The following is a 27785-nucleotide window of genomic DNA, read 5'->3' as shown; positions in this document are numbered from 1 at the left end:
CCGCCATATTCAATAAGACACAAGTTAAGCGGCAACTAATTTTAAGGCCCTTATTTCTAACAACAACTTTTTATCCTCTTATCTCAGATGAGCAACTGGCAGGGAAAAAACAATCAGGAAACAAGATAAAGTAAGACACAGGATCCCAGCCCAGCCTAGCCAGACTATGAGTCTCTGCTTCACCTGATCATCACTAGGACTGGTATGTGGCAAGAGAAAAGAAAGGGTATTAATTTTAGGCAAGGGCTGACCGCCTCATTATGGCCTTGCTGCCACAGGCTTCATTTCTCCCTAAGCAGAAATAGCAAGAGGAATGAGAACAGCTTAAGTTTCATCTTCAGTACTCTATCTGAATACTGGATAAATGTCCATGCTGCTTCTGTGCCGCTGGACTCTGAATGTCACCTTTTAACAGCTGCAGGTTAGGGGTTGGGGATTTAGCTCAGTGGTAGAGCGCTTGCCTAGCATACGCAAGGCCCTGGGTTCGGTCCCCAGCTCCGAAAAAAAGAAAAAGAAAAAAAAAAAAAAAAGAGTTGCAGGTTAGTATAAGGACTCCCATTTCTTCCTAGGGACATCAGCACACCCGCCCTTAAAAGGAGAGGAAGACACACTACTTACTGGCTGAAAATGTATTATTACGAATTTCAGTTCTAAGCATTGTAAATAAAAACAGCACTAAACAAAGGTCTTAGGAACAAGGAAGTCTGAAATCAGGTTTTATCACAACTAGAAAGGTTTTGGTACAGACTGACAGAACTGAAAGAATGGAGTCAGTAAGAGATCAGCCGATGATGTATCGTACATAAGGAACTTCAATGTCGTCTCCACTCTCATTGTTGCAGCACAGCTCAAACACAAGGGACTTCACGTGCTGGCCCAGTTTCCGCTTTGACACACGGCTCACAATCTCTGTCATCCTGAAATCAAGGAACACGAGACTTAAGAAAGAAGAAAACAAACACAGAAGGAAAGGTGGTAGCAGATTGCAGAAAAAGAATGGGGAACCATGAGGGGCACCCTGGGTGGTTGAGAATCCCATACAAGGTTTCCACTCCCACCAGCCCGGAGGCTAACTCACGGCTGATCCAACCGTTCCTGGAGTTTGGTGGCTGGCATAAAGAAGGAATAGAGCATGGACACACCCTGGGACAGCATGGTGATTTCCAGCTTGTGCTCTGTCTGCAGAGGTTAGAAGAGATAGCAGTGGTGACTGTACTAAATCAAATATACAAGTCCCCACGAAGGGGGAGTTCACAGAAGGAGCCCTACCTTAAAGTAGTCTAGAAACTGCTTGAGGGTCATCTCTTCACCACTAGGTTGCAGTCCCTGCACATCAAAACGATCCCACAATGTCCACTTTTTATCATAGTACTAGAGGACAAAGATAAGAGATAAGAGTGTTCTTAACATTGTTACAACTGCAGCTCTATTGTCAAAAATACACTTGTGGCATTACCTAACCATGATTAGGCAGCTTGAATCTTTGTAAGGAAAAGGACACACACCACTAAGACCCTACTTTCTCCTTCTCTCATTTAACATCCCCTGTAGCTCTCCATGAAATGTTTTGTCAGCACCCTTCTGGCTGATTTTCTGCTTTCTTGAGACAGAATCTCACACTCTAGCAATACCTGGCCCGCACTACAGTTTATGTTGTCCATGTGTTTGATGGATGAACAGAGGTATTCAAATTATATCTCAGGGAAATGACCCCTTATCCGCTGTGAAGTCCCCATTCCCCATCCCAACACTAACACACACACACACACACACACACACACACACACACACACACACACACACACGCACACACACGCACAGAGAGAAAGAGAAAGAGAGAGCGTGTGTGTGCGTGCGTGTGTGTTTGTGTATACTGGTGTACTCAGATTTCCTGAATGGTAATATCAATATTTCCTATGCTTGTAGGTCCCATACCTGGTGATACCCTGGAGCTAGAGGTGCAGAGAAGCTGAAGAAAGGCAGAGCCAAGTTGATAAAACTGTTTTTAAAAGAATCCAGTTGTTGGTGACCCTGAACCACCTTATACAGCTCCAGACACACGAGGCCAACTACAGCTGATGTAGTGGTTGCAATAGCTGGGATGATCTTCCCTGCAATCAGTTTGCTCTGTAAGACAGACAGTGGGCACCAGGGATTACTGTTTAGGAGGAAGTGGGGGACCACAGAAGGCCCAAATGAAGAAAAATCAGCTCGGGCAAGGGTCACTGGTACATCACAGACTCCCATTACCTTATGCCGGTCTGCAGGGGGAATGTCATAGTTTTCTGCCCGGAGGTTGGATGCTGCCACAATGAAATCCATGTGAAAGTTGCTGTCATCATCCTTTAAGAGAGTGAATGTCTACTCAGGATACCACTGTCTCTCCCAACTATGTACTGTTAATTCTAATAACCACATGATGTAAATGGATACTGTAGTACAGGTGTCTTTGATTTTGTCGCTTTTGTTGAAGTCAAATATAATTATACAATTCCCTCGTTCAAATCCCTCCCAACTACTGTACTTTTCCCTGTTTTCTCTTTAAAAAGCCATGGCCCTGTCTTGCTTATATTTAAATATAACAGCAAAACAGAACCTACTCAGTCTGTGAGCACTACTTTTATGCCACGATTTCAGGGATAACATCTTGGTAATGAATAAACCATCAGAAGACATTTTTCCTGCCCTCAGACTTCCTTAGTTGCCTGGAGTTCTCTGTGTATGAGGGGTCGGGGGGGAGGGTATGGTTTCCAATAATACCCCTCCCACTTTCCTCCATAGTAAGTGCCCTAAGGGGACTCTCTGCAAATTCATAGGCCACTTAGTGAAGCAGGTAGGCCAACTGTAGACCTTCACTTCTCCTTCTGATCCTCCAAGTCTAATCCTGCCCACCCCCCATATCATCCCCAACTCTGCAGAAGAATAGCTATAGCAGTCTTTCCGCTCATTTCTAGTGGTCCCTGCAGATCTTTCCCTCCTTCCCTCCATCCACACATTCCTTGCTTTGTCCCAGATCTGAACTACACGAGGCCCTCTCTAGGAAACTACAGGCCGCTCTGGTACAGAAAGCAGGTAGGCTAACTTTAACCAGATCTTCATCTCCCTCTCAGTTCCTTCAAATCAAACCTACAAGTCTCATCTCTAGCTCTTTGGGCAGACTATCTGTGGCCGCTACCCAGCCCACTTATCTCTAAAGATCCCACAGATCTTCCCCTCCTAACTCTCCTAATTGCTTTGTTCCATTCCCCAATTTCAGCAAGTCTTCCCCGGAAAACCAGAAGCACAGAAGCTAACTGCATGCCATCACTTCTGCCTCAATTCCTCCAAGTTCAAGATCCAGTCTCATCCCCAGCTCTTTGGTAGACCTTCTGCCATGGTCTCTCCTAACTCTCTGACCCTATAACCATGGCAATGATTCATCAGCTCCTGGTCAAACATCCTACTTTCCCTCTCTCGTAAAGCCCTGTCATAACCCCAAGCCCATTCCCGTTCCCAAGTCTCAGGTCCCAATACTAAGAAACACATTTTACACCTGGAAAACCCAGTCCCCACACCTATCTGGACCCCACACTCCTCAGGACCAACATATCTGAGGCACAAGTAAAAAGGCTTAAACATAAAAACAGCTTTTGTGGATTTGATAAAGGTCCTTAAAGAGGAAATCAGTAAATCTCCTAGAGTAATCTATGAGAACACCACCTGAAAGTGAAAACGGATTCAAAAACGAAAACTCAAACTGGGGGAAACTGGAAGTGAAAAGCATAGGAACTTGGACAGGAACTACGGAGGCAAGCTTCACCATCAGAATTCAGGAGATGGAAGAGATTCTCAGGTGTTGAAGATACCATGGAAAAAATGAAGCCATCCATCAGAGAAAATCTGAGGCACCATGAAAAGACCAAACCTAAGAAAAATGGGGATCAAGAAAAAAGGAGAATCCCCAAGTATCAAGACCCAGGAAGGATTTTCGACAAAATCATAGAAGAAAAACTCCCTGCCCTAAAGAAATAAATGCCTATCAAGGTATAAAGAAGCATACAGAGCACCAAGTAGATTTGGATCATAAAAGAAAGACCTCTTGCCATGTAATAATCAAAACACTAAACATACACAACAATGAAAGAAGATTAAAGGGAAAAGGACCAAGTAACAAATAAAGGCAGACAGACCTATTAGAATTAAACCTGACCTAGAGAGAGACCTTCAAAGCCTTAAAAGCCTGGTGAGATGATGTTCTAGACGATGGTCAGAACACCACACCCAGCAAAACTTTTGATCACTGTAGATGAAGAAAATAAGACATTCCGAAAGAAAGAAAGAAAGAAAGAAAGAAAGAAAGAAAGAAAGAAAGAAAGGAAGGAAGGAAGGAAGGAAGGGAGGGAGGAAGGAAGGGAGGAAGGAAGGGAGGAAGGAAGAAACCCACCCACATTTAAGCAGTATCTGTTTACAAACTCAGCTGTAAAAAGGGGCTAGAAAGAAAACTTCAACCTAAGTAGGTTAGTTACACCAAAGACAACACAGGAACTATATAATCCCAGACTAGCACATCAAAAGAAGGGAGGGGCATGAATGGACAGACGGACGGACAGACAGATGGACGTGGACACACACATACACATCCCTCTGACGTACTTACTTCACCAACAACAACAAAGTTACATGTATCAACAGTCACTGACCATTGGTATCTATCAAAATCAACAGTCTCAAACCCTCACATAAAAGGCAAACACTAACAGAATGGACGGGGAAATACAATCTTATGTTTTGGCTTCATGTAAGAAGTACAGTTCAACACTAAAGGATAGACACCAATCGGCTCAGCATAAAAAGACAGAAAAAAAATATATGCCCAAGGAACAAGCTCGTGTGGCCATTTTAATACTTAACAAATAAGTCTCAAACTAAAACTAATCAAAAGAGATAGGAAAGGACAGTATGTACTCATCAAAAGAAATTCACACAAGAGGACATTTCAAGTCTAAACTTCTATGCCCCAAACACCAGGGCACCCAAGTTTGTAAATCATATACTGACCCTCACACACTCATTGTGGGAGTCTTCAATACCCCAATCTCACCAATGGACAAGTCATCCATACAAAAACTAAACAGAGATATGGTGCAACCAATGGAAGTTAACAGGTATTTACAGAACATTTCACCCAAACACAAAGGAACATGCCTTCTTCTAAGACCCCATGGAACTTCCTTAAAATTATTGACCATGTGCTCAGACACAAAGTCTTAACACATACAAGAAGACTGAAATAACACCCTGCATCCTTTCTGATCACCATGGAGATCAACAACACAAACAATAGAACTCTTACAAATCAAGGAAACTGAACAATCTTCTACTGAATGAAAAAAATGCGTCCAGACACAAACTTGTGAAATACAACACTTTCTACAACTGAATGAAAATTCAATTCTAAAAAGTCTTTAAAAGTCTCCCAGCCAAATAAGATCCAGAGCCAGATAATCTTAGCACAGAATTTTACCACTTTCAAAAAAGTTAATGCTAATACTCTTAAAATCACTCTACAAAATGGAAACAGAGCAGTACTCCTTGAGAACACAGCTTACCCTGATAATCAAACCACATAAAGACTGAAAAAACAGAGAATTGCAGACCAATTTCCCTTAGAACACAGATGCAAAAATACTCAGCGAAGTACTTGCAAACATAATCCAAGAACATTTCAAAAAGATCATCCACCATGATCAAGTGGGCTTCATCCCACTTGGGCTAGGGATGTAGGTCCTCTAGACTGGGCTAGTGCAGGGAATAAGAGAGAATAAGGGGAGAGGCACTTAAAATTATGGTGATGTGAGGGGTTTGCAGAAACCTAATAAAGTAGAAACTTTAAAGTTTGAGCTCACATGTGCAGCTGCACACACACAGACACACACACAGAGACAGAGAGACAGAGACAGACAGACAGACAGCGAGTGTGCATGAGTGTAAGCATATGAGTGGAGAGCACCAGAAGGAATGGAGGACACCAGGAGAACAAGGCCCTCTAAAAACAACTGGGCAAAGCTCCTATGAACTCAAAAAGTGAAGCAGGATATACCTGTCAATTAAAAACCCAATGGCCTATGTAGGAAAGGGTAGAATAGAAGGTGGGCCATCCTGGAGGCAGAAAGAATTCTGAGGTAGAGCCAGGCACAGGAGATTCATCCTGGGAAGATGTTACAAAATAGACACATGGAACCTGAATACAGGTAACCAGCCCTGTGGCAGAACGTAGATCAAAGCAAATGGATTATAAAAACTTACAGTCTAGTCAGAGAAGAGCCTAGCTATATGGTCAAAGTATCTGCAAATATATGTTGAGTCTGTCTGAGCCTTATTTAAGGGAGCATGGGACTGGGGGGGGGGGGAAGAACCAGGACTAACCTCTACAATTTGGAGCAGTTGGTCAATACGTAATGAGATAGACTGCTTTTTTTGTGTGGATGATGCTTTTGTTAAAGGGTTTGCCCAAGAAGCTCCTGATGACGATCAGCAATGACAGGTAACACGGCACCACAGGCTGCACTAGCAGCTTGGGCAATGTCACCAAGGCAAATCTAATCCCATTACCATGACCTACCTGGAAAACTGATGGTGCTGCTCACCAAATCTCCCTCTAAAAATAAATCTATCAATCATCTTATGAAGCCCACAGGAGTCACAGTACTGCATGCTTGTAATCTCAGCATGCAGGAGGTAGAGACAGAATGACCTCAAGTTCAAGTCACCCTCGGCAACATAAAACACTGACTTAAAAACATTTGTAACCAACAGCAAATAGTCTCTGGACAGAGGACCCAAGCTCCAATTAGGGCTTTTGTAGAAGACAAAGCAAAAAATAGCTTGAACAAGGTGACATACCTTGTATGAGGTAGCTACCTCCCTAAAGCTCTTTAACACTCAGACTTATTTGACTACTCTGGTCCACAGCAGGGAAGTGGAAGCCTGTACAAAAGATGTAGGGGAGGGGAAAAAAATCAAATTATCTGAATTATCTGGAAAGAGAGAGGTTGGGAGAGGTCACTCACTACTTGACACAGCAAAGCCCCAGCTACCTAGCTAAAGTAGGAAAGCTGCTTTTGAGCCCGGACAGAGCACAGGTCTATTGTGGTCAGGGTGGTGTGAGGAAAGGAGTCCTGCTGAAATGGCAGGCAAGTGAAGGGAGGAGTGTAGCAGCAGGGGGTGGGAAATTGGGGATAACCACTAGAAAGTCCCAGATGACAGGGAAACAAGGGGTTTTCCCAGGACCCAGGAGAGATGACATTAGGCGCAATACCCAACAAAGGAGAGATAGAACCTATAGAGACCATATCCAGTGGATAGGTTGAAGGATGGGCTCACCTACCCATCTCAAAAATTTTAACCAAGAATGGTTCCTGTCACAAGAGTGGAGCAGAGACTGAGGGAAAGGCCATCCACACACTGCCCCACCTAGGGATCCATCCCAACTGCAGACACCAAACCTAGACACTAATACTGATGCCAAGAAGCGCTTGCTGACAGGAGCCTGGTACAGCGGTGTCATGATAGTCTCTCCCAGTGCCTGACCAATACAGACATAGATGCTCTCAGCCAAACATTGGACTGAGCATGGCAACCCCAATGGAGGAGTCAGAGGAAGGACTGACTGAAGGAGCTGAAGGGATCTGCAAATCCATAGGAAAAACACCACTACCAACTAATCAACGCCCCCCCCCCCACACACACACAGAGCTTCGAGGGACTAAACCACCCACCAAAGAGTACACATGAGGGGGACTCATGGCTCCAGCTGCATATGTAGAGGATGGCCTTAGGTGACATCAGTGGGAGAGGAGGCTCAATACCCCACGTGTAGGGGGATGATGCTAGGGTGGGTAGATGGGCGGGGGAGCACCCTCGTGGAGGCATGGGAAACAGGGATAAAATTGGGGTGCGGGGAATAGGTGGGGAAACCAGAAAGGGGGACATTTGAAATGTAAATAAGTAAAATAACCAAGAAAAAGAAGTTGGTGGGTTTTGCTGTTGTCCTCTCTTTGGGTGACATTTTGTTTTCTGGGCTTTGGGAAGTCTTGTTGTTGTACTAAGTTTTGTTTGGTTCTGAGAAAGAACTTAAAAGTTTGGTAGGTAGAGAGGGAAAGAGGATCTAGAAGGATTTGGGGAAGTAGAAGAATATGCTCAAAGTACACTTAAGTTGAAAAATAAATAGTAAAAATATTCTTCTGGTGTTGTCTTTGTTCACGTCTTCTTTCTGTCATTTCTAGGAGATACCAGTTTTTTGGGTTTTTTCTTCTTTTTTTAAATCCCCTTGCTTTTACATTTTTTTCTACCTTCTCTTCCCATTTCTTAGGTGCACTTGTGTTGCAGATGTATCCACTGGACATACTGAATACTGACTGACCGTTGTCCCAGGACTAGTGAACCAATGGATCTTGAAGAAGCTCTTCGGACCACTTTACTAAGCCAGCCTAGTTCCTAACTGCATTCTATGTTTCAACTCACATATACCCACAGATGTAGCTCTCACTCTTCATCAAAGAAACTTCTCTTTTAAACAGGAGACCTCTGTAGGTCCACAATCTTGACAAAAGTCTACTGCTAGGCATCTGTGCCCACCATCCAAACCATCCCAGCTACCCCGCATCAAATACCTTCTCGAAATCAATGGGATGCATCTTGAATCCAAGCATCTTGTCTGGAGTAGGTAGTGAAGTCTTGAGTTCCTCTAGGTGGCTGTCATCTGCAGAAAGCAAAGTGAGCCCACTGCACTGCCCAGGGTGAAATCAGGACTGGGAGGAGGGTGGTGTTTATGTGGAAGAATTGAAAAAGAGAGGCATCCTGGAAGGTGTAAGGGAAGGAAAGGCGAAGAGAGAAAACACTTCCCTGCCCAAAGAGTACAGGGACGCAGGGATGAGGAATACAAACACATGAAGACCTGGAGGTCATGAGTAACAAAAATGAACACCTCACACAAAGAAGCAGCACATGCATACAAGATGAAAGATGATGAACTCAATTACCCATCAATAAGTTAATAGACTGTAAAAAGGGGGAGAAAATCGCAGGAGCATATTAATGTACAGCCATTACACTAGATAGAATGGAAAGGACACAGGAAGAAAAATCTGGTATGATTTCGTTTCTCTGTGGTTCCACTAATATGATATAGCTAGTGGTCAAAAAGATTGAAACAAAAAGGTTTTCGGGGATGGTAGAGGGTGGGAGAAGTTGTTCAATGGGCATAGGGGTTTAGTTTTAGAAGATGAAGACAGAGCTGGGGAAAAGTGATTCAGATTAAGTTCACAGAAAGATAGAAATTAGTTAATGGGAAGAAATGGCAAGCAATGGTACAGGGGAGAGACAAATATCATGAGGAGACAACTACTCTGGAAGGGAAATCGAGGAACCCTATCAACTTGGGAAACCTTACAAGAGAAGAGATTCTGCACAGAGATCAGAAGAGGAAACAGAGCGGGACACAGGAGTGCAGAAAGCGAGGTGTGCTTTAAGCAGATACAGAGAGGACAGAAACACAGAGGTAGATACATGGGTGGCAAAATAGAGGTGACCTGTAGCAAAAGTATCAAGATGCCCACAGGACAGGGAGCACTCAGGTTCTTTTTGCATGAAAATAGATCAAGAAGAAACAAGCAGGAGAATTCTGTAAAGTTAATTACACCAGGAAGGGAATGAACCATTTCCATAAGCCTGTATTGCAGAGAAATGATAGAGAACTTTGTTTTTCCACCCATCCACCTCTAAGCACAGACTAGGTAAATCTCAGAAGAAAATCATGGCCAGTGGCAAATACCAGAGGGAAGGCTGAGAGGGACAGAAGACAAACAGATGATCCCTGAACTAATGGTGAAGCATTCTCACCGACTGTGGCACTGGTACTCTGCAGCTCCTGTTCAGAAACATGGATCCTGATGCCAGACTTGGGAGCAAACTTGGGGGCTGGCAGAGACTGCAGGAGTGTGGTCACAGCAGCACAGTCCTGGGACCCTTCTAGTCCGTATGTCTGAGCAAACAGGTTGGCAGCAGCCATAACATAATCCAGATGTAGGGGCTGAAAGAAAGGTATGGCAAAGAAAAGTTAGCTTAACAACCACAGGGTAAGAGTAGAGACTCCACCACCCCCACCCAACCACCTGGGAGATCCCAAGGACACTTACATTGTTTGTGTCAAAGGTGAGTGGATGTGGACAGCGTTTAGGTCCTGACCAAAAAAGTACCCCAGAGCTTGTAAGCTAGAAGAATGCAAAGGTATGAAGAGGACTGAAGGAGAAGCACTCTCAGGCAAGTCTCAGACTAAGAAGCCTAAGTTCACCATTCTTGGACCCATGATGAGCCAAAAACACACAGCAAGTTCAACTTACCAATTTGTATGAGGCTTAGGCTAAACCAATGCAATACTAAGAAATGCAAATTACTCCTTTCTAAATAATGGCCCACAAGCCATTATCATACCTACTTCACAGATATGGCTTGCCAAGACATCATTAGGCTTGACATGACCCCACTGTCAAACACAGCCACAGACCCATAGACCCATGAACCCATAGACCGCTGTATATTTAACTATCATATTTCTCACTTAAAACTGCAACCCTCCGAGGGAACTCAGATATGACTCAGCCCACAAGTGCAGCTGGAAAGGAAACTAAGCCCCTTGCTTGGTGGGCAGGAGGAGGAAAACGCAAATGCTTACACGGAGAACTAGCCTAATCCTTGCCGTGGGGTGCTTGTGGCACTTAGGCTACCTGGAAGAAGCCAGGTCCAGACAGAGGACAGTAAGCATCCCATTTCCTGGAAATGTGTTTGGGCCAAATATACCCACTGAGTATATAATACCTGGTCTGGAGGGAAGTTGTGCAGCAACTGCTGGATGTTGTGAGAATACTGGGTGTGCCAGTGCTGGTAGGCCCAAGTCACACAGTCGGCCCAAGTCTGTGGCCTCTGCAGGACCAGGCTGCACTGTATAGCCTCCAGTACTTCCAAAGGCTGGGTGCCAGCTAGCTGCAGTGTCCGCTCCATGAACTTGGGGTCCCTATCCAATGCAAAGACCTGGATTACTTCAGAGGCCTAGAAGTAAAGTTTCTAGACAAGCCTTCTTTCTCTATGGAAAAAGTCAACCCGGACCATTTCCCATTACCCAACTCATCCACCAAGGATGTGCCTGAGGAGAGCAGACAAGGATGCCTTTGTTGGTTGGCGTCTGTCTGCTGTTTGGTTTGTCTGTTACTTACATGAGGTATTGGTTAACATTTTCGGCTGACTGCTTGAACAGTCCTTCAAACTCATCCCGAGCCCACTACAGACAGAGCAAACAAATGCATGTCAACAAAACAGGTCTCTGTACATATTAGTAATGCTTGTTCTGGGTAAAGACCACATTCAACCTGGACAATGAGGGCACCCACGTGTTCCAGACCAGTGGTTGTACTTGGCAGCCAATTATGTATCTTGTGAGAAACTGAATGGCAATATGGGTGTGAGGTGTCTGGTTTATAACAAAGAGACACAGAGAGGAAGAAGTCACCCAGGTCTCAATAGGAACTCCTCCTTTGTTTCTTGGTCTTTTGTTTGTTTGTTTATTTGTTTTCAACCCGGTTTCTGAGAACTAGGAGGTCACTGCTGAAATGGTCTGGGGCATCTATACAGACACTAGACATACAGCTTCTAAATTTTCACTCTCACACATACTAACCTGCTTTTATGACCTGTTGCAGAAGAATAAACATCCCTGTTTAAGTCTCTGATATAGCTAGCATTTACACTCATCACTGTTAGTGAATGAGTACATTCATACCACAAGATTGAGAATGGTGTCAACTACAAACCCACAGCTAAGAACTTTACCAAAGTATATGAGCAGCCCATATCCAGTGCTTAAGTGCTTTACAAAATCTCACTTCAATGCTCATTTTGCAGATAAGGAATCTGAGGACCAGACATGGCTCCTACAAAGCTACTGAACACTGTAAAACCTTTTGCACTTCTCTGTCTGCTGCACAGACACAGAGAACCATTTTATAACCTTGAACAAGAAACAGGGCAAGGTAATGTGGTTGGAACTCTCCAGTCTAGTCCTTCCTTATCTCCAACTGCTTAGCATGGCCTCGATGTACTGACACTATGAGCCTACGAGCAAACAGAAACCAAACAACCCCCCTGCCCCAGGCACTGTTGGACTGGAAGAACATAAGCAGGACTAGGCTCTGGTTTTAGTTTCCAGTGCAGCATTCAATTTCTCCAGCCAGAGGGTACACAAGATTATGTACTTGACTACACAGACAGAAGCCGCACTTAAAAACCAGCCGTCTAACTCACTTTGGGTAAGAGTTTAACAAACCAAAAACGCACTCACTATTACAGGTTAATTTAGAAAGTCAGCAGAAACAACATTAGCCGATTTGTGCAGCAAAAAGCATCATTTACAGACCATCCTCACTGTTCAGGCACATGTCCCGTGATGTTCTCTTTAAGTCTTTCCAAATTAAAAGGTTAACGTTAATTACTCTACTTAAGGTATCTTTCATACACTAGAGTTTGGATGTTTTTTCTTTCTGCCAGACCCTCCCAGGACCTCCTCAACTCCCTAGCTGCTTAACCCGTGTGCCATCTCCCGAGGAAAAGTAAAACCCAAAAGAAATAAATAAAAACCCAGCAGCAAGACAAGAAATACCAAAACAGAAAGAAGTGCGCAAAACAAAAACAAAAACAGAAACAAAAAACCTGAAGTCCATCTGGCCACGTACTTCTAGGCATGGCATCCACCCTGAAATGTGGTTGCTAGATACGGTAACATTCCATTGTAGACAATGGTTTTCCCTTTTCTGAGCACGTTTGATACATTCTGAGCTGGAACATTGTGCGGACCTCCCCGTCTTTGTGTTGGGACTTTGCTTGGTTTGAACTTATACAATTTTATGAGTGCTGTCACCAGAAGTGGATGACTCCAAAGAAACCACACATATCTGATAGATACACATGTGGGTTGATACACATATGATCTCAGAGACTTGTGACAGCACACACAAGGTGTACCCAAAGGTCAAAGTTCTTTGTGAAAGAAGGGACCCAATAGCAGGTACTCTGGATAGTGGTATAAAGACGAGAGCAGGAAACTTAGAATCTGTAGCATGAGACTGGCAAAGGCTTGATGACCTAACCCTTCCACCTCCAATTCCTCCCAAGGTTGATCACCTGCAGGGTATGCTCAATGGCATTGGGGAAGTTCTTCAGTGTGCAGATGGGGATGGATTTCTCAGGTGGGTCCTGGCTAGAGCTGTAAGATTCTGTCAAGAAGGGAACAACCACTTGCACGTTGCCCTTGGTGCCCAATGTGCCGGATTCCAGCAGAGGCTTACGATAGTAAACACAACGGCGGTCCATGTATAATCCTTCAGGGAGATGGGAAGAAATGGCAGATGAGTAGTAGGCATGCTTAGATAAAACAGGAACACGGGTCAGCTTGGTCTTCCGAATTGGTTCCAGGACAGCCAAGGCTACAGAGAAACCCTGTCTCCAAAACCCAAGACAAGACAGGAACACAAGAACCTCATCCATACACACTACCCTGCCCTTGCCCTCCTCACTCAACTCCAAACTTACGAGCATCCACATTGTCTAGAGCATTGGCCACACCATCCAGGTTTTGGAAGAAGTCATCATCATAGACGTGTTCTGTCTCAGGGCCTACTCGATTCTGGTGGCTGCACACCCTGATGTGTGGATTTATGTCACGTACTGCTGCAGCAGCAGTCTCAGACTTTAATTTCTAGATGGGAATATGAAAAATAGAGCTGTTTCCCACACACCGATGCAACGAAACTCCAGAGAGGTACCTCAAAATGTATCCGATGTCAAAACCACCTGGCTACCAACAACAGATATTATAAAAGAGATTACGGACCACAGACTGCTCTTTTATGACAGCTACATTTACATTATTCATAAAATTCTGTTGTCTTTTTGCTTTAAGGATTATAAACAAAATCTGGCCCCACAGGATACTGTGAGTACTAAAACAGAATGACCCGACAGCTACTCTCTTTTCAATTAATGACATCTAGAGTAACCCAAATAAAACCACAGACAGACTGAGTCATGTTCCACTTCTCAATAACCTCCTCGGTTTCTACTTTCACTTGTGGTATAAAAGGGGTTGTAGCCTCCTCTGTTCTTAGCCCCTCTCTCTGTAGCCCCAATGTCTTATCTTTCCTCAGGCTTCTACTACTTTTGCATGGTCAACTGTTTGCTCACATACCTTGTTTTACCCTTCTACGTCAATTCCCTTAGGACAAAGTCTTCATAAGCAGTGAAAACCAGCACTCTCCTGGCATTCCCAATTGCTGCCTCTCTGTTCCTCATTCCTTCATTTAACCATATACCACTTAGTACAACATAGGCAAAGATGCTGAAGAACAGTCTCCCAACAGCTTTTGGGGGTATAGGTCATAAGCACCACAATTTCCCATGTTAGATTTTTAAGCAGAATATTTAAAAGCACTAGTCCACTTACCACAGTATGTCATACGAGATAAGCATAAGTTATTTATCTTGAAAAATACTTCCAGTACAGAACATCCCTGAGGACTCATACCATACTCACATTTTATAAATGTTTTAGGTTACATACTCTCTTACAACAGCTGTGTCCATATGTATGTACTTTTGTATGTATGAACGTATGTATGTACACACGTATACACACATGGGGATACACACACACACCTCTCACATATGCATATATACATATGCATATATACATACATAGTACATGCATGAACTAGTGGAATACTAGTGTACTAGTAGTACTAGAACACATATAGTACGTAGCTTTCTTTCTTTCTTTCCTCCTCCTCCTCCCCCCCCCACCTCCTCTTCTTCCATTTCCCTCTCCCCCTCCTCCCCTTCTATGTTTTTGGCCATCACATCCTAGTTATACGGGAAAACAGCATCCCAGCTTCCCTGACCTGTCTTTCTAAAAGTATGGAAGAAATTTGTCCTTTCCACTGTTAGAGCAATCTGGGTGAGGAAAGATAAACAGTATTTAATACCATTTAAGTTATTACTGAGTCTGGCAGACTCAGTGTTACAGGAGGATACCAAAATGCACTCAGGAAGATTCTCACTTGCTCCAATCTTCCCAATCTTAGAGAGGAACAGGAACATTTCTTTCGTTACCTTGTAAATCTAGAGGCTAGGATGCTTAGGGTAAAAACAAAGCAAAGCAAAGCAAAGATGGATTATCAGCGAGTCAATCAAGGTAACACTGACCTATAGGGAATACCCAGTAATGACTCTATTACCCATCTTACAATGTCACATCTGCAATGCACAAGCATTCGAGCTTAGGTGGGGAGGGAGAACAAGGCAAATGAAAAAACGTGACAGGTAATTATGTCTACTGACCTTACATCTGAATGCCTGAAAAATAGGAGGGAAATAAAGAAGAGGAGAGGAAAGCAAAAACATCTAAGCCATTTAGATTGCAATCAAACAGAAGCCATCCTACTCACTGTGACATCCCAGGGGCGAAAGAGAAACTGTCTGTTCAGGTTTGACTTCTCAATGGTGTCCATGTCTGTAACTGTGATTTCTCCACCCTCTCCACAGCCAAGGCCAATCATGGCAAAGTTCTTGAGCAGCTCACAACCAATGGCACCTGCACCTACCTGGAAGTTTGGTAAACCCTCTGATCAGAGGGAATAGTGATGGCATATGCTAACCCACAATTCCTTACTCCCAAAAGAAAACACCAACAGAACACAAGATTGTGTAGTAACAAACATTCAATTCAAAGGGATGACAGATATTCCTATGGGTGACTGAGGCAGAGGGGAAGAAAAAAAAAAAGAGAGAGAGAGATACACAAAGCCTTTCCTCAACCAACCACAAAACAGAATAGGTGATGTGATCAGGACATGAAAACCAAAAGATCCCTCCCCAAAGGATTAGGGAAGAGATCTTATAAAGAGTGGGCAGAGCCTATTGCTAGTGTCAATCACCAGGAAGTACTTCTGCTTGCCAAGCTTCTCTTGTAGGTCTGATCCAAATACCGCCACTTGCCCATCGTAACGGTTCTGGCGCTGGATTTACGTGAATGAGTACAGACAGGTTAGAGACACTTCCTTCAAGATGTTCCCAAACGTCCCTAGTGTTCCCACAGACCTACCGGCAGGCACTTATCTTCCATGAAGGCCACTCTGTGCTCCGGGAGACATTCGAGGGCATCAAAGTACAGCCACTGCCTAATAGGCATAAACTTTCCAGAACAAGCCTGGAGAAAGAGTGTTGTCAGCAGCCAAACTGGAAGTGACAGGGACTAAAAGGCAGTGAGGGAACCAGAAGCACACAGCAGTCCACCACCCTTTCCCACTACTGCTGACCTTCATGACCTCCTGGGCAGCCAAACCACCAATGAAAGCACTCATGGGTGCCAGATCCCCAGCTGCTACATAGGCCAACTTCCGGATGAGGTCTATATCTAGGCAATCCTGCTGGACTGCTGGCAAAGATTGAGCATTCACAGCCTGTGCTAAGGTCACCATTTCTGCAGCATCCTCCTGGTTGGTCAAAACGAACCAAGATAACAGTCTATCAGGTCCTACTGCAGGAAGAACAGGTACAAGAAACAGACATACCAGAGGTCCCGGGCTGGCTTCCCACTCATTTACCTCATTATGGGGCCGAGGAGGCCTGCTGTGCTGAGTACAGAACTGATGCAGGGCCTGGAAGCCAATGTGGAGCTGAGCAGGGCGACAGCACTTAGCAAAATCTGTTATCACAAACTCTGGCTCTGCCAGCGAGGCAACTAGGGATTTCTGTGGATAACGAAGCATCAAAACCAGATATGAACAACGTATGAATCTCAAAAGCAGGAGTCCTTCCATTCACAGCCCCCCACCACCAACTCACAAAACTGATCTTCTGAGATACTTTCACTTGACTGACAATGCCTCCACGGGTGTACTCAGAGAAGCTGGAGGTATCACAGATACTAAAGGAATAGGGACCTGAAAGATCAACAAGATGGAGAACACTTCCAGTCCAATCGTGCCCTTGCCACCCTCTGAACGTCAAGTACAAAAAACTCATAGTCCAAGTCTTAAGACACACCAGGTTTTTAAAAACTGCAAACTCTACTCAGATAGGGACAAGTGAGCAAGCACACAAGCAAGCAAAAAAAGCAAAGCGATACACATCCATCAAAGGCATGGGAGTACACAACTATCACCCCAGCAACTCAGGGCGATTCAGAGTTCAAAGCTAGCTGAGGGCTACCCATACCAAACAGAATGGCCACAATCTCACTCATACAGCTTCAGACTCCAGGGTGCTGGGGAACTGACACATCTGGCTTTTGTTTCAATGCAGAAAAACAAGAAGGGGGAGGGAACAGATGTCTCCTCTGTCTATGATCTGATTCAGAGGCTGAGAGTGAGTGCTTCCTGCTCTCTGGGCCACTCACAAGTGTCTGTATGTCTCAGACATACCCCAAAAACATATATACACACATGCAAAAATAGAATAAATTTAAAACAAGACAAAAAGAAATCTACTTGTCTCCATCTCCCAGGCGCTACGCACAAGCTCTGTAAAGATACAAGCCATAGGACCTAATTCTTCTTACACAGTTTCTGGGGCTGAAACTCAAGCACTTGTGAGACCACAGCAAGAACTTTACCGACTGATTTGCTATATTAATGTCCAGTACTTTACTAACATCTAGTGACTAAAGAGAAGAAAAAAAAAAAAAAACCAAAAACCCTGTACTTGTTCAAGACAAAGCAATTCTTTTCCATGTGCTTGTTCATTCGGAGACAGGGATTCAAATGGCCCAGGCTGGCCTCTTGCTCTTGAACTGGGCTTGAACTTCTAATACTCCTGCATCCACCACCTCCTGAGTGCCAGGCTACAGGTGAACGACATCATCCACAGTGACACCCAATTTTCCTTTTTTTTTTTCTTTAAAAAGAAAAAAACTACAAAATTTATTTACTTATTCTATATAAGTACACTGTAGTTGTCTTCAGACAGACCATGCGAGGGCATGAGATCTCATTACAGTTGTGATGAGATCACAACTTTCCAGCCATTAGTCTACCAGAACCTAGCTTAGTAATCACACACACTAGAAAGGACCTAGTCTCTTAAGACTTTTTATAGCTTAAAAGAGAAGATTTAATTGTCTAAAATAAACCAAAAAGGGGGAAAGTCAAAAGGGAATAAGAAACCAAGGAATAAGTGGGCTGTCTTGACCAATAAGCAAGAATCAGTCCTGTGTCACTCTCCCACAGTGGAGGTGGGAAACACAAGTTAGGCAGTGTTTTATCCCGGCATGTGGCTTTAATGCCAGCACTCAGGAATCAGCACTCAGGCAAGAGGACTCTGGGTTTGAGATCAGCTCAGTCTGCTGGGAAAGTTCTAGAGTGACCTCTTAGCTTCTGAGACAAGCCCACATCACAGGGCCAACCTTCCCTTTGTCCTCTGCCACCACTTCTCACCCTCCTTCCCCAGGCTTGCCATACCCAGAACTTTGATCTCCATAGGACCAATGCCATTCAGTTCACTCATGCCTTGAACTTCTGTGAAAGAGACAAAGTCACCACTTTCAAATCCATGCCGGGTTTCCTCCAAGCAGGTGACAATCCCTGGATTCTCCTGGTTAGGGAGAAAAGGAAAAAGAAAAAGAAAAAGATTGAGAGTTAAGCTATGTACGTACAGTGTGGCATGCTTATAGTCCCACCACTGTGGAAACTGAGGCAGAAGGTTCACCCTAGCCTTAAAATCACCCAAGAACAAACAAGTGAAAAACCACCCAGGATTTTCAGTCAAGGGCAGGCTGACAGCCACTAAGGAGTTTTAATTTACCTCAGTGACAGGCTACTCACCTATTTAGTGGTAGATCCCAAGTTCAATTGTTAGGTGAGGACAGGGGAAGGAAGGAGAAGGGGAACGGGAAAAGAATAAAAAAATGAGAGGGAGGGCTGGAGAGATGGCTCAGCAGTTAAGAGCACCCGACTGCTCTTCCAGAGGTCATGAGTTCAATTCCCAGCAACCACATGGTGGCTCACAACCATCTGTAAAGAGATCTGATGCCCTCTTCTGGTGTATCTGAAGACAGCTACAGTGTACTTATATATAATAAATAAATAAATCTTTAAAAAAAAATGAGAGGGAATGGGAAAAGAAAGGGAGAGGAATTCTCAAGACAAAAATAGGTGAGAAAGGAAGGAGAGGAGAGAGGGTGGAAAAAGGAGGGTGAGAGAAAAGGAAAAGGAAAGGAAAAAAAAAAAGTAACTGCCTTTCTTTGCAGGAGGACCTAAGGGGCTAGTCTCCTTACCTTAGTGATCATTGAAACCATAGCACTGAGTGGCTGTTCTCCATTTGCATCAGTGAGAATCATTTCCTCTCCAAAGTCACAGAAGAGTTGTCTAAGGAAGGAGGCAATGGGCGTGGTGATTTGGACCAAGTACAGGACCTTCTGACACTCAAGGTACGAGCAGATCAGGTCATGCTCAAAACACACAGGAAAAAATGAAAAATCATTTCAAATCTGGTTGGTGGGGGAGGACATGAAGGCTTGGGAGACTCTTGGCCTATGTTTGGTAGAAGTTAGAGAAGAAAGAAGCAAGTAAGCACTCACCCAACTAGGCCCCGAGTGTCTGCTACTACCAGCTTGATTCCATGGCTATGGCAGAATTCACCCACCTGCAGCTGATATTCCAAAGGAGTGTTGGTAAGAACCACCACCTGTAAAGACCAACAGGCTCAGGTTTAGGGTGGAGCGAGAGAATAAAAAAGCTGACAGAGGTGAAGGAGAAGGGGGAAGAATCCAATCTCCAGGATCTGCTGGCTCAGCCTTTTGTCACATGGACACTCGAGTGAGTCTCAATGGGTATCAGACATAATAAGGGTCAGAGAACAGCTTTAAAAAACACTACCAACTACAGCAAGAATAATAGCACTGCTGGACAAACAAGGTCTGATGACCAGCTAAGTTCATTTATCTGGTGAAAATAAGACAGCTTGGCTACCTACAGCCAGGTTATATTCAACAACAATTACCCAGTCAACCTGGGTTTGCTCTCATCACACCTGCTCATACGACAGTCTGAGAATTATACATGCAGGTGCTGGGCTCCAGATCTCACTATAAACACAACACCCTTTTGAGAAGAATCTGCCCCTCTGGGGCCACCTACATCTCCTAATTTTCCAAAACTAAACCTGTCAGAAGGTGCCAGCCTAAATGACAACAAAGCTGAAAGAATAAGGCAGCAAGAATGGGGATATACTAGTACCAGGATACCTGAAAACCACTAAGGAAGTCGTCAACTAGAGGTCCAGTGTAAGTGTGCACAGGAACATAACTGTTGAGTTCAGCAAGGCGTGGTTGGGATACCTCAGCTCGATTTTTGCCAATATCTTCCTCATGCAGGTAGAACTGTAAGAATGGGATAGGAAGATAAGACTGCAACATAAGCAGTGCCCATGCTGGAGCCTAGGCAAAGGGAAGCCAAAGAGAGATACCTGGGAAGACAGATCAGCCCACTGGGCAGTGCCCTGGTCATGGAGAGTGACAGCCTTGACCCCACCAAGGATGATATTCTTGGCAATTTCCACACCCAGACCCTGCAGGCCTGATATCAGTACACTGGACGTCTGGAGATGTTTCATTGCCTCATGACCTAGTACATACCTGTCAGCAAAGAACTCTAGGTTAGGGTCTGCCCCACTAGGTACTTCTTCCCAATCTCCACCTCCCATCCTGGGTACCACTCACAGCTGGCGGGAGTAAAGGCTTTCATCTATATCCATTTCCTTGTTTTTTGACATTCCCTAAAGATGAGCACAGAGTTCCAGGGGAGATAAAACAGTAATGAGACTTAGACATTTGGAGAAACAAGAGGTACTTCACCACCTCCACTGAGAGTTTCCATCTTGACAAAAGCCATACTCACGCTGTTTGGCCCTGGGGGTACGCCAAACATCACAGAATGGGTAGAAGACCAACTAGAATCCACCTTAGAGTCAGGTCCGGACACTCTGCGTTTCTTGGACAGGACCGAGCTGGACATCTGAAAAAAATAGGGAACATCACAGCTGACGCCCTGTGGCAGAAACATTCTCTTCACAAAAGTTTTGTCTGCGTGCGTGCGAGCGTGCCTCGCTACCCTTCTGTGAGAGAAAAAGCACTGAATCTGTATATCTGACATAAGTCAAACTAATGTAGCTCTTCATGGTCAGTGTAGAGGGCAAAAAGTGTTTGTGCACAGAGATAAGCACTAGAGAAACCAGGAAAGTTAAACAAGCATACAGGCATCCTTCAAAGGAAAGAGATGTTTACCTGTCTTCCTCCTGGAATGCTAGGAATAGGTGTAGTTTACACCATGGTGACATTTTGCTGATGAGCTACCCGTAACCCAGAAATTGTTTTACCCATTCCAGAACCTTTCTCTCTAAATCCTGCACATTGCTTCTAGGCCATAAAAGCCATTCTTATGAGTGATGTGACTGTACTTATCAACAGCCTCAGTGGTTCCTATGCTACCTCAGGGCCAGGTCAATGGCCCTAGATCTCTGGCACTATTCTAATCAATAAGTCCCATCCTTGTGGAAAAAAAAAAGTCAGGGTGTACTTTGTAAAGAATCTCAGTGTCTTAAATTTGTTGTGTACTTGGGACTGAATTATTATTATTAGAACGCGTATCTCCAAAATTGTGCTCTGTGAGCTCAAGGACAAGGACAGGCTCCGAAATCTTGGCCCAAGCACCAGTTCCAACATCAGGCTGATCCCAGTTTCATTCATAGCTCATCCTGATGGTTTACTTGCTGTAAAGCCTGCAAGGATGCTACAAAGGGTATATCAGAAGTTTAACAGTTTACATCCAAAAGAATCAGTGAGCAGACACTGATAAGATACCAAACCAAAACTGGGTGTCTCTAAACAATAAAACAGAATCCCACATTATATGCTGCCAGAGAGGTAGGGAAGGAAGGGCCAGTGAAAGGATAAGAATTACAGAGGCCCTGACAAATCAGACTGGGAGAGTGACAGCAGATGGACTATACCCTCCAAAAATTCCAGTCTAGTCCTTTGGGAAGTTCTTCACATAACTAAAGTTAATCTGCTGAGAGAGTCAAGGGATTATGGAAGGTGGAGACTATACCACAAAGGCAGACAAGTCTAAGTACACTCACACAAAATGTCTACAGACTGGCTCTAAGAAGTCTTTTCAGGGTGGTATGTGGGCACTACTACTCTGACGTGAAATCCATCTCACAAGACAGATCTCATGTAAAACATTATGTCTGTGCTGGACCAGAGGAACAGGCAAATCCATGACAAAGATGTCAAGCCTAGGTGAATCACTCCTAACTTTATGTCCTAAATCCCAGTGTCTTTCTCTAGGAAAATGAAAAATGATAACCAAACAAAATAAAACCAAATAAAAACAACAAAAACAAAACAAATCCCCAAACAACAAAGAAACAAGACAGCAATTTGTCCTTTTCGTCTACTTTTATCTTAATTATATTAACTGCACAAATTAATAACACCCCATATCTTATTGCCTATATGCCATGATAACCAACTCACAATCCCCTTCCACACACCAAAATGATTTTAGAGGAACCTATGTTGCTGACGTATTAAAAATCGAGGAAAACGCTTTACAAAAAACGAGGAAAAGGAGGGATGGCTGCGGTTAGAGAGGTTGACCCAAGACTGGAGATCCCCAAGCATGTCGATTTCCCCACCCCCACCCCCACCGCCACCCCCACCGCCACCCCCACCGCCACCCCCACCCCCACCGCCACCCCCACCTCTCCGGACCCCATTCTGCCTACCTGCCTGTTGCCCCTGAATCTAGGATAAGGGCATTAAATGGAGTTCCTTAACCTGATAGGAATCCCTTCACTGTACTGTCCCTGCCAGGCCGCCCCTACCAACAAGCCCTGGCGTCACGGCCCAACGGCTCCCGAGGCCCCCACCACAGAGCCCCAGATTGTTACCAATGCTGGTGCCTGTTTGCGCTCCCTGTCGCTCTCTTTGTACTTTCTCTTCCTCGAAGACCTGGTCGCAGAATGATGCAGCCTCCACCTTCAGGTCCCTGACCAGTTTTTTCAGAAACTCCTTCCACAAAAGGCGCGTCCGCGTCCTCACACGAGGAACAAGATGGCGCTGGCCCGGCCGGAAACGGAAGGGAGGAGCTTGATCCACGTTCCTCATGAATCATTTATGACGTACTGAGCCTGCAGAAATGAATATTCAAGAGGAGGGCAGAGCTTTAATGCGGTGCTGGGAGCCTCAGTTTTCTGAGACTATGTAGCGCCTCACAGAAATGATCATTGCGCCCCCTGGAAGAATGAAACCACAGCAAAATCTGCTGGGAAATGCTTACAATACAGGCTGGTAATAGAGAGTGGCAGGCGAACGCAACATAGAACATGCTTTGAACGTTAAAGCTCTTAAGTCACTTGCCTGTACTGTGGGATCTTTCTTCTACAACCCAGCAAATAATACATACGTATGCTTGTTTAGACTGCGTGCCCGCTTTTCTAAAGCAGACAACATCAGCTATGGCGGTCAGAACGGCTTATTAAATATGACTTGTACCTTTAAAAGAGAAGCTGAGGAAATGTAAACCCGCCATTATGCAAAGGAAGAATATGGATTCCTATTCTGTAGGCAGAAAATGAAATACAATCATTGTTGTAAAATTGATGTATTGTTGAACAAGGTGTACTTGAATACATAATTAAATATGAAGGACACAGAGGAGGCAGGCGACATTTGATTTTAATGTACTGAAGAGAGAGGTGTTTTGGTTTGTTCTTGTTTGATTGGTTGTGGTTTATTTTTCCATTTATTTAAAATAGATCTCTTTCTCACTTCATATATCCTGATTGTGGTATCTCCTCCTTCAACACTTCCCAATACCTGTATCCATCACTTCTGTCCCTTCTTGATCCCCTTCTTTTCTGTCTCTTATTGTAAAAGAACAGGCTTTTAATGTTTAATAATAAATTATAACAAGATAAAACATACTAAAAAAAACAATAACAGAAAGAAAAGAAACAAAAAGTAGGTACAAGAATCAGAGACCCACTCACAAATACCATACAAACACTAAACTGAAACCCATAATATATACACAGAGGACCTGGTGGAGACCTATGGAGGTCCTATGCATCCAGCCTCAGTCTCTGTGATGTGAGTTCATATGAGCTTTGCTCAGTTAATTTAGAGAGACTTGTCTTTTCTTTCTGTCCTCCATTCCCTTTGGCTCTTACAATCTTTCCAGTTACTCTTTCATGAGGTTCCCTGAGTCCTGACAGGAGGATTTGATGAAGAAATCCCATTTAGGGATGAGTGTACCAAAGCTTCTCCCTCCCCATGCCCTCTTTCTACCCCCCCCCCATTCTGTATTTTTTTCCCATCCGCTGCAGGAGGAAGCTTTGATGACTGAACAAAGCTGTATGAGTACAGCGAAATGCCCTTAACAGTAATTTCGTTGGGATCTTTTGATTTTATTTTTCTATAGATTAGTAGTATTAGCTTTTAGGTAACTGGGCTCTTTAGTCTCAACTTCTTGGCCACCCAAGCAGTGTCAGATATAGGTCTGATGGAGGGAGCCGTAAGTCAAGTCAAATATTTACTAGTTAGCCCTCAAATATGTGACATAGATACCATACCATGTCTTGGAGGTAGGATAGCATTATACATCAAAAGATTTGTGGTCGGTATCTTCTGCTGGCCTTCAGGAACAAATAAGCACACATGAGTGAGTGAGCACAGTCTCAGCTACATGAGGCTCACAATACCGCTCTTCCCAGCACATAATTGAACCACAGGTGTGGAAATAGATGTAAACACTATTCATTAATGCTGAAACATCAAAATCTTAAGTTTGCTTAATCATCGTAGGAGGAGGAGTCCGATGTCAGAAGACAGAATGAGCCAAGTGAAATAGTTCAGAGAATCATGGGACCCATCCGTAATCAACCAAATTTTTCAGTGAAATATGAAGGTCAACGGTCCGGCAAAAGGGTAAGGAAGGAATCCCATGCACTTGAATCTAAAACACTGACCTTTCTACATCAGCTGCAAGAGCATTACAAGAGGCCAGGGTTAAAAATAGCTGTAAGTTCCCCATATGTGTGTATGTACATGTACCTGTCCTTCAGTCCTTTTGTAAGCATCCATGATTCCAAGAAGAATGATATCCAGATTCAAGTAGCATGTAAATGCAAGGAGTGTTTTATTCTGTAGAAGTTCTGCATGCTGGGGTCTCCCATTATCAAGATAGATACCCGAGTGAGCTTGCAGGTTTGATTTAAAGCACACTGGGGAATTCCCAGGTAGGTGACCTTATCCCTCTCTACCTCTTAGGGAATGTTATTGGAGCATGGAGCCTAGAATCTGTTGTTGAGTAATTCAGGGGTAGGTGGCCTGACCTTGTTCTATCTCTTAAGGACATTCAGAACTATTACCTGGGTGTGACAGCTGGATACTGTTGCTGAGCCATTGTCCTTTTTTAGGCCAAGTGGTGGGGCAGTTTCTGACTAGTTGCATGAAACCTCAGTTTTTAGTCCTAATCTCTTGAACTGCCAATTTGAGGCCCGTCATGGAGTCAGAGTGTCTCATCATTTCACCCTCAGTTTGGGCCATCTCCAATCCTTGAGAGATTTTAATAAAACTGTTCTGAAACAAACCAAACTAAAGCACTGATTATGCACAGACAGTAAGTCCAAGCTAACATCAGTAGAATCTCGCATGGATTCTTTGACCACTCCTGAGCAGCCAACATAGAAACATTATTCGTACCGCCGGAACCTGAGGGAAACAGACCGGATAAACAGTTCTCTGCACCCAAATCCCGTGGGAGGGAGAGCTGAACCTTCAGAGAGGCAGACAAGACTGGGAAACCAGAAGAGACTGCTCTCTGCACACACATCTCGGACGCCAGAGGAAAACACCAAAGGCCATCTGGAACCCTGGTGCACTGAAGCTCCCAGAAGGGGCGGCACAGGTCTCCCTGGTTGCTGCCGCCGCAGAGAGTTCTTGGGCTGCACCCCGCGAGCAAACTTGAGCCTCGCGACCACAGGTAAGACCAACTTGTCTGCTGCAAGAGAGCTGCCTGGTGAGATCGGGACACACAGAGGCAGAGTTCATCTAGGACCGGGCACGTCCTGTGTTTGCCGGAGGTCCCACGCCCGCGGATCCCGGCCCGCAGCAGCTCTCTGCTCCCAGACCCTGTGGGAAAGAGACCTCACCGCCTGATCAGGTGGGCACTCCTGAGGCTGCAGAGCGGAAGAGACCACCAACACTGCCCACCCCTGCCCACATCCCTGGCCCAAGAGGAAACTGTATAAGGCCTCTGGGCTCCCGTAGGGGAGGGCCCAGGAGCGGCCGGACCCCTGCTTGAGACACCTCCGGAACCTGAGGGAAACAGACTGGATAAACAGTTCTCTGCACCCAAATCCCGTGGGAGGGAGAGCTGAACCTTCAGAGAGGCAGACAAGCCTGGGAAACCAGAAGAGACTGCTCTCTGCACACACATCTCGGACGCCAGAGGAAAACACCAAAGGCCATCTGGAACCCTGGTGCACTGAAGCTCCCGGAAGGGGCGGCACAGGTCTTCCTGGTTGCTGCCGCCGCAGAGAGCCCTTGGGCAGCACCCCGCGAGCAAACTTGAGCCTCGGGACCACAGGTAAGACCAACTTTTTTGCTGCAAGAAAGCTGCCTGGTGAACTCAAGACACAGACCCACAGGAACAGCTGAAGACCTGCAGAGAGAGGAAAAACTACATGCCCGAAAGCAGAACACTCTGTCCCCATAACTGACTGAAAGAGAGGAAAACAGGTCTACAGCACTCCTGACACACAGGCTTATAGGACAGTCTAGCCACTGTCAGAAACAGCAGAACAAAGTAACACTAGAGATAATCTGATGGCGAGAGGCAAGCGCAGGAACCCAAGCAACAGAAACCAAGACTACATGCCATCATCGGAGCCCAATTCTCCCATCAAAACAAACATGGAATATCCAAACACACCAGAAAAGCAAGATCTAGTTTCAAAATTATATTTGATCATGATGCTGGAGGACTTCAAGAAAGACATGAACTCACTTAGGGAAACACAGGAAAACATTAATAAACAAGTAGAAGCCTACAGAGAGGAATCGCAAAAATCCCTGAAAGAATTCCAGGAAAACACAATCAAACAGTTGAAGGAATTAAAAATGGAAATAGAAGCAATCAAGAAAGAACACATGGAAACAACCCTGGATATAGAAAACCAAAAGAAGAGACAAGGAGCTGTAGATACAAGCCTCACCAACAGAATTCAAGAGATGGAAGAGAGAATCTCAGGAGCAGAAGATTCCATAGAAATCATTGACTCAACTGTCAAAGATAATGTAAAGCGGAAAAAGCTACTGGTCCAAAACATACAGGAAATCCAGGACTCAATGAGAAGATCAAACCTAAGGATAATAGGTATAGAAGAGAGTGAAGACTCCCAGCTCAAAGGACCAGTAAATATCTTCAACAAAATCATACAAGAAAACTTCCCTAACCTAAAAAAAGAGATACCCATAGGCATACAAGATGCCTACAGAACTCCAAATAGATTGGACCAGAAAAGAAACACCTCCCGTCACATAATAGTCAAAACACCAAATGCACAAAATAAAGAAAGAATATTAAAAGCAGTAAGGGAAAAAGGTCAAGTAACATATAAAGGCAGACCTATCAGAATCA

At 44.5% G+C, this 27785-nt stretch overlaps 1 protein-coding gene across 1 annotated transcript; it reads right to left on the bottom strand.

Moving 5' to 3' along the window:
• Positions 1 to 688: 688 nt before the first annotated feature.
• Ube1y1 (ubiquitin-like modifier-activating enzyme 1 Y) lies at positions 689 to 23227 on the bottom strand. The gene is made up of 26 exons (XM_008773693.4): positions 23032 to 23227; positions 20976 to 21092; positions 20798 to 20853; positions 20545 to 20713; positions 20324 to 20458; positions 19658 to 19764; positions 19355 to 19445; positions 18540 to 18672; positions 16927 to 17024; positions 16686 to 16832; positions 16398 to 16574; positions 16184 to 16288; positions 16017 to 16097; positions 15528 to 15683; positions 13618 to 13783; positions 13210 to 13406; positions 11250 to 11314; positions 10855 to 11050; positions 10176 to 10250; positions 9880 to 10069; positions 8652 to 8740; positions 2251 to 2343; positions 1936 to 2127; positions 1270 to 1371; positions 1079 to 1179; positions 689 to 917 (listed from the first exon to the last, which is right to left on the bottom strand). Exons 2-26 carry the CDS (start codon positions 21090 to 21092, stop codon positions 782 to 784), a joined length of 3174 nt encoding a protein of 1057 aa, XP_008771915.1. The 5' UTR covers positions 23032 to 23227; the 3' UTR covers positions 689 to 781.
• Between the last annotated feature and the right edge of the window lie 4558 nt (positions 23228 to 27785).

This window comes from Rattus norvegicus, chromosome Y, assembly GCF_036323735.1.
Source record: "Rattus norvegicus strain BN/NHsdMcwi chromosome Y, GRCr8, whole genome shotgun sequence".
Lineage (NCBI taxonomy): Eukaryota > Metazoa > Chordata > Mammalia > Rodentia > Muridae > Rattus > Rattus norvegicus.
The sequence above is the reverse complement of the archived record's forward strand: the minus strand, read 5'-3'. Positions and strand labels throughout refer to the sequence as shown.